At 42.5% G+C, this 7134-nt stretch overlaps 1 protein-coding gene across 1 annotated transcript; it reads left to right on the top strand.

The window, feature by feature from the left end:
- The first annotated feature begins 278 nt into the window (after window positions 1-278).
- On the top strand, window positions 279-6662 carry TMEM52B (transmembrane protein 52B). Its single transcript, XM_053299067.1, has 5 exons — window positions 279-359; window positions 786-829; window positions 2259-2297; window positions 2939-3108; window positions 4412-6662. Exons 1-5 carry the CDS (start codon window positions 306-308, stop codon window positions 4654-4656), a joined length of 552 nt encoding a protein of 183 aa, XP_053155042.1. The 5' UTR covers window positions 279-305; the 3' UTR covers window positions 4657-6662.
- The last annotated feature ends 472 nt before the right edge of the window (window positions 6663-7134 follow it).

The following is a 7134-nucleotide window of genomic DNA, read 5'->3' on the forward strand; positions in this document are numbered from 1 at the left end:
CAACACTAGTTTCCCGGGGAGAGGGAGGGGTGAGGAGAAATGAAAGAGGCAGGAGCACTTTTCACAGAACAACAAGAGAACTATAATGAGACTTTCTACTGGATCTTGAAGGTAGTACTGAGAAAGTGTGTAGGCCTTGAGAATCATTAATGAAGGCTGTGTGATAATGGAACAAGTGAAAAAAGGCTGCAAGATTCAAAGATTATTTTTCTGCCTATTAGCCTGGCCTAAAAGCTGCACATGATGAATATGAGTTAGGAAGGAGGTCCCAGCTTTGGACAACAGAAGAATCAAAGCATTCACTCATGGGAAAGTGTAGTCAAGTGGTAACCATCTCTGCTTTGACATGCCTAACCCAGGTAAGTCACATTGGAACGCATTTCACTTAGGCTCATTCCAGGAAAGTTGGAAGTTAAAGCGGGGTGGGGTGTGTGTATGTGTGGAGCTGACAAAAAATAAGAATTGGGGGATGGTTAGGGATTTGGATCCGTAAAATGTGCAAACCATAACTCAGTCATGCAGAGGAAAGAGAAGAAATTTGAGGCTCTGTAATGAAGTCAGGAAAGATGAAAGTTGCAAAACCAATCCAGATATATGTTGCAAAACAAAAACAGTTCCCTGAGAGAAAGATTCAAATATCAGCCTATGCAGAGTGAAGAACTGTGACTAATACTGTACCCATTGTGAGGAAATGGTGAAGATTTGAATGTGGGATAGATGAAGATGGAAGATGAAAGAATGAAAGCAGAGTAGCCAGCCATATTGTCTCTCTTTTCTCTTTGAAGATTCCTCAGGTGAAACTTCAGGAGAGCTGTACAAATGCTGACCAGTGAGTATATCCACAGAAAGCCCATTCAGGCGATCACTTTCAAAGCTCTGCAGTCCAAACTACTCCTGGGGTAATTGCTGATAAGAAGTTTATTCTGGACTGGTTGGGACAATACTGTCTGACTACAGTGAGCATGCATGGCCTGCTCCCCTCCCGATGCACGGGGGTGATGTGTGGGGGTGTGGTTAGACAGGGGATGTGGTTAGCACATGTTAAATGCTACTTGAAAGTAATATAGCATGTGGCGGGGCAGTTTGGACAAGTCACTCCTGCATACACTTAGCAAACGATGCAAGAGTATGGTGTTGAGGGGATGTGCATGCTCAGGTCTCAAACAAACAGCATGGGAGCTGGGTTGGCTGGACAGTATTGTCTGAACCCTGCCAAAATTAATTTTTTTAATCAGTATTAACCACAGTGGAGGTCTGGACTGCAGAGCTATAGTAGTAACAGGACACCCTATGTTTCATTCGTTTACTTATACAGCATAGGAATAGTAGGATTATCTTCTGAATTTAATAAGACAACGAAGCTCTTCTCATGTATGGCCTAACCCAGGCTAGGGATGCCAAGCCCGGGTTAGGCTGAATGTGAGAACTGCCAGGATTGGGTCCAATCCTGGCAGAGCAGCACCACTGAGCTCTGCTATTTACCCTGGCTGTTAGCCAAGGTTGAGGGAGAGAGCACTCCCTTACTCCTTGCTACCTGCTCGTGTGTAAGCACAGGGGGCTTCCAGCCTGACCACACACAGAGATGGGTGCCTAGTTAGATTGGTCCTATTGAACATGAAGGGTATGCATGTGTAAGATCATTTATGAGGGAAAGGAGAGGAAGCTAATGAGGTTAAACCAAAGAAAGAAAGAAAAATCTTCAGAGTGGGGAGATCTGATGAAATATTCTTGCACATTATATTAAAGTATACTGTGTGTAATTGGTCTTCTCAAAGGGAAATGGTAGGAGATCCACCTCTGAACTACCTATTAAAACTACCTATTAAAAATATTTTTCCTGTAACTGCAGTTGGAGAATATTTTCAAAACTTTCAGCAAAGTCTAGCCTCTTTTCTTTGGCTGGTTCACACATGCTAGTTCATCACCTGAATGAATGAGCCATCACAGATGGCTGGGATGAATAAGCCATCACAGATGTGATTGTATTTTAAGTGAATTTTGGTGGATTTCCTTTATAGAACACATTCAAAGTAATGTTTTTAGCAGGGTAAACAAATAAACAAATAACATCATAGTTAGAAGTTTAATATCTCCTCAGATCCCCTCAAATGCAAAATGTTTTTCAGTGAAATTAATTCACACATTCAGCTGCCAGTTATCAAGTCTAGAGTAATCAAGTCAAGTAATCATGTTTGTGTATACTAGACTTTTGCTTCTATGGACATTAAACTTTTCATGAACCCCCTTTCCTCTCAAAGCTGTCCAGATACAAACTGGATTCATCTCTGGTACATTTGGTAAGTTTAAGAAAACATACTTTGTATAAGCAACTGTGTCATTTATGTTATTTGTGTTAATGAATTGCTAGGACAGGGGAAGAGCTGGCTATGTCTGATGCCTTGCGGGTGGAGCCTGATAGACCCAGGGTGACAAAGCAAATGGCAGAAATTGCTTGTTCCATTGAATCCTCCCTTCACTCTGAGATGTTATTCCTTCCCCTTAACAGAGTCAGCCCTACCATGCAGCATGGCGAAGCAGACAGTTTCAGGTGGTGGATACGTGCATATATGCACTTGTGTTCATTGATAAAACCACAACCAAGCAGTCTTGATGTGATTGTACATACAATTGTATCAGTAGTCTTTTGGGGTCAAGTCCTACTAATGTGTAGGAAATCCTTGCATGTGCATTTGTGCATCAGTGAGATGGACTAGGTGTGGGGAGGGATGCAAATTAACTGAAGGAACTAAAAGCTGCGAGAAGCTGCATGTGCTCCAGTTCCAGAATTAATTTTAGAAATTATCCTAGATAATCAGAGCAATAACTGAATGGAAGGGGCATGGATGTGATCCACTTATGCTGAGTTTTATGAAATCACTTTTAGGGTTTTTCCACAGCATGAAAAATAATAGGAAAAAATATTTCTTCCAATATATAGGCTTGTAGTTGCAATTGGTGGGCTCCTCCTCCTCTGTGGCCTGGTCTCTGTTTGCGTGAGGTGCTGCTGCCTTAACTGCCAACCAGCAGGGGAAGACACCAACCCCCACCCATACGAGGTCACAGTCATCGCATTTGATCATGACAGCACCCTTCAAAGCACAGTCACTTGTGAGTAGCATCTAAATGGTAGTCTCAGAGAGCAGTGACCATCCCTGGAAATGTGGTAGATCAGGACTCAAACTGCAGCTAGATTCCCAACTAGACCGGTGTTGTAAGGACAAGGCCTGGGCCTAGTGTATCTTAGGTTACACCTTTCCCATAAGAATCTCCATTCTACTAATTAAGATCTATAGGTGAGGCCCAGCCAGGGTGAATCTATGGATTTGGTTACCAGAGGTGGATGCAAAGCAGTGTTTCTCAAGTACCAGTCCGTGAAGAGTTGAGTGCCGCCACTGGCTCGAAATTGTTGGGGGTGTGTGTGTTAATTTTTCCATGGGCTGCCTGCCCATGGAGGCTTTTAAATGATTTTAATGCTTATAATATGATTTTATTGTAAACCGCCCAGAGATGCAAGTTTTGGATGGTATAGAAATTTGTTAAATAAGTAAATAAATAAATTTAAACTTGAAATCGCTTTACTAACCGCTGGTCCGGGAAACTGTGCGCAAAAAACGTACCGGTCCTTGACTCCAAAAACATTGAGAAACACAGGTGTAAAGTACTGCCTGCTCCCCCTGTTCACTGGGAACAGAGAGTGTCAGTGGGCTCTGGCCCAGAGAGCAGGCCAGAGTGGTGGGGGAGAGGCAAAGGAGTCAGAAAGAGGGGCATCAGCAATGGAAACGGAGAGAGGTGGTGGCAGTGGACCACCAGCAGGCTGGTAGAGTGATGCCCAAGGTGGGGTGCCCACACTTACTGCCTGGTAGTGCACTCATTACCTGGAGCTTTCCCAGACAGCAGGCTTTACTGTGTGTTTACTGAGAGACCTTGAAGTTGCCCCCCAAAACCAATGCAAGTTCAAAGTTGCCCCCCAGAACTGATGCAAAAAGTGGATTTTTTAACCCTGGATATAAATCGGGCTACACTCTTAACACGCAATTTTTAAAAACCTGAACTGTGTGTAAAGTGCTCCCTAATAGCTTGCAGGGACATCAGGGTAAATGTGTCTGATATGTGAACGCACCCCCCCCCCCCCATTCTGGAGGAGATGCGACCTAAAAACTGGGTGTGAAAAACTTCCTAGGGGCGTTGCCTCATTTTGCCTCATGGAAGAGCGGCCCCTGGGCCCAGCTATATGAGGAAATTCATTTGAGGAAAAGCCAGTAATAGCACAGGGCAAGGCTTCAGATGTTACTTCCTTAAGAAGAGAGGTCTGTGTCTTCTAGTTCTAACTTTTCTTTTGTAAAATGTGAATGAGGGTTTATGCCTCTCCCTCCCTCCCTCCCTCCCTCCCTCCTTTTCTTTTCCCTTTCAGCCCTCCATTCGGTGTTTGGCCCAGCTGCTAGGAGAATATTAGCTGTCGCTCATTCCCACAATGCTGGGCCCGCAGCACCTCACTCTGCCGGAGTGGAGATACCCCCCATTTATGAGGAGGCTCTACACATGAGTAGATTCACAGTGGTCAGAAGCGGAGATCGAGACCCAGATTTAGAGCCAATGCCAAAAGAGAAGCAGACAGCAGGTGCTGAGAAAGAGGACCCACAAGCAACTCATCCATGAAATGAAGGCTCCCAGCCAGATGTCTTCAAGTACTGCAAAGGTTGAAAAACCCAGGACAGATTCAGAAGAATATGCTAATTGATCCACTTCAAATTGTTTTCCTTTGATAGTTAAACAAAAGTTTACAAAAAGTGCAGGAAGTGAAGCCCTTATTCTGACCATTGAGCATGCCCTCTTAGGAGGAAAGTTATCCTTGTCTTCATATAAAAGGTATAATCTTCCCCCACCCTCCATACACACACCTTGGGTACCTCATGTTATAGCTCCAGAGTGGCTGCAGAGTTGTCAAATCTCCTGTGGTGTAGTATATGGCCATAGCATCGAGGGTGTATAGTTTGACTCATAGTGGTCCACCCATTGATTTTAATGAAAGTGTGGGTCCATAAAACTGGTAATCCAAGCAGTAAGGTAAGTAGGTAAGGTATCTCTCTAAAGAGATTTCTGGACAAAGGGTAAGATTGGTAGTTGAGCAAGGATAATATAGGGTTCTGTGTCCCTCTCCAGAAGCACTATATAACAATAATAGTAACTTTGTTAGCCGCCCAATAACATATTGGTCTCCGGGCAGCTCACAACAACACAACAGGAGAAAACATCTATTAAAAACATACAAAATAAATTACAGTACAAAATAGAAAATACAACATACAATACGAAACATTTTAAAAACTTGTTTTAAAATCAATTTTTTAAAAGCCTGAGTGAACAGAAAGGTCTTCACCTGGCATCTAGAAGAACAAAGTGACAATGCCAGGTGAGCCTCACTGGGGAGGCTATTCCACAGTCAGGGTGCCACCACTGAAAAGGCCCTTTCCTCTCTATTAGCCACTCACCCTGTAGGGGAAGAATGATAGTTCAGCCCCCAAATAGCAAAGCAAAACCAGTTTGGTGAGAAAGCAGCAAAGCAAGAGGTCTTGAGACAGTTCTTTAGTATTGAATAACTACAAGGATGTATTTAAAGAAAAGCAAATATGAAAAGGCCTGCAGCTTAATTTCAGCTTAAGAGAGAGCTGAAGAGAGAGACCAAAAACAAACAGCCATCTCTGGAGAGACAAAATTGAGATTAACAATGGAAGGACAAAGAGGAGAGGAGTCTAACATTTTTTCCCATAACGCTAACCCCCCACCCCCACCCCGCAGTGGTCACTATAGCTGACACTGCCAAGGTCCTAGCTCCAACACTCCTTCTCATCGGCTCGTGTTGCTGTCTATAAGTCCCAACTTCTCTCTCAAGGTTTTGAAACAATCCCTGGGCAATGGCTTAGTTAGCACATCTGCTACCATTTGTTCACTTGGAAAATATATCAATTTTACAAGTCCCTTTTCTTGAGCATCTCACACATAACAATATTTTGTTTCAATGTGTTTTGTTCTAAATTTAATTTTCTCCATTTGTGAGATTTGATTATCCTCAAACATCTCAGTGGGTTTTGGTCCATCTATGTTGAAATCTCACAGTAGCTTGTCCAGCCACGCCACTTCTTGACATGCTTGAGTGGCAGATACGTAGTCTGCTTCAGTAGACGAGAGAGTAACTATTGATTGCTTGCAGCTATGCCAATTGACGGCTCCACTACCATAAAAGAATACATAACCACCGGTTAACTTCCAGTCTATTTGATCTTCAGCTCAGTCTGCATCCATATAGCCTACTAATTTGGGTCCACTACTCGCAGGCAAATTTAATTTTAAATGAATTGTCCCTTTTAGGTACCTGCCTAGTCTCTTTACCGCAGTTCAGTCATCTTTGCTGCGTGTGCTTACTTCCCTACTCAGGATTCCCATAGATGCAGCTATATCTGGTCTTGTTATCATAGCAACATATAAAAGTTTTCCAGTCGCTGTCCTGTACTCACTGTTGTCTGGCAGAAGTTCAATTTTTCCTCCTTCTGTTTCCATAGGTGTACTTGTGTTTCTACTTGTATTTGCACAGCTCCGTAAAGACTGTATTAGTAATTTGAATAGTTTGTGATTTTGCAAACCTTCAAATTTTTTGAATTTTCTTAATAATGCTATTAATTGTGATTGTTTGTTAATCTGGTTTGTGACCGTAATAAACTTACAACTTACAATAACAACAGATATAACCTGTATCCATAGGTGTACTTGTTCCTTTGGCCTCTGTAAGTCCCAAATACTCTAGTAAATAATTTATTTTCTGTTTTTGGTTAAGCAAATAGCTTCCATCCTTTTCTCTCTCTATGTGTATCCCAAGATAGTGTGAAACAGGCCCAGGTTCTTTTGCTTCTATCTCACTATTCTATTGCTTTATTATTTCAAGGCTGTCCTCTCTATTTTCATAACAAATTATCAGATCATCAATGAAAGTAATTATACAGGCCCATCTGTTGTCTTTGAGCCTTGAGTACAGACATGGGTCAGCCTTTCCTTGTGTAAATCCCTCATTGACTAGCAACTGGTTTAATTCAACATTCCAGTCTCTTGCAGCCTGCTCTAATCCATAAATACTTTTCTGCA

This window comes from Hemicordylus capensis, chromosome 2 (assembly GCF_027244095.1).
Source record: "Hemicordylus capensis ecotype Gifberg chromosome 2, rHemCap1.1.pri, whole genome shotgun sequence".
Classification (NCBI taxonomy): domain Eukaryota; kingdom Metazoa; phylum Chordata; class Lepidosauria; order Squamata; family Cordylidae; genus Hemicordylus; species Hemicordylus capensis.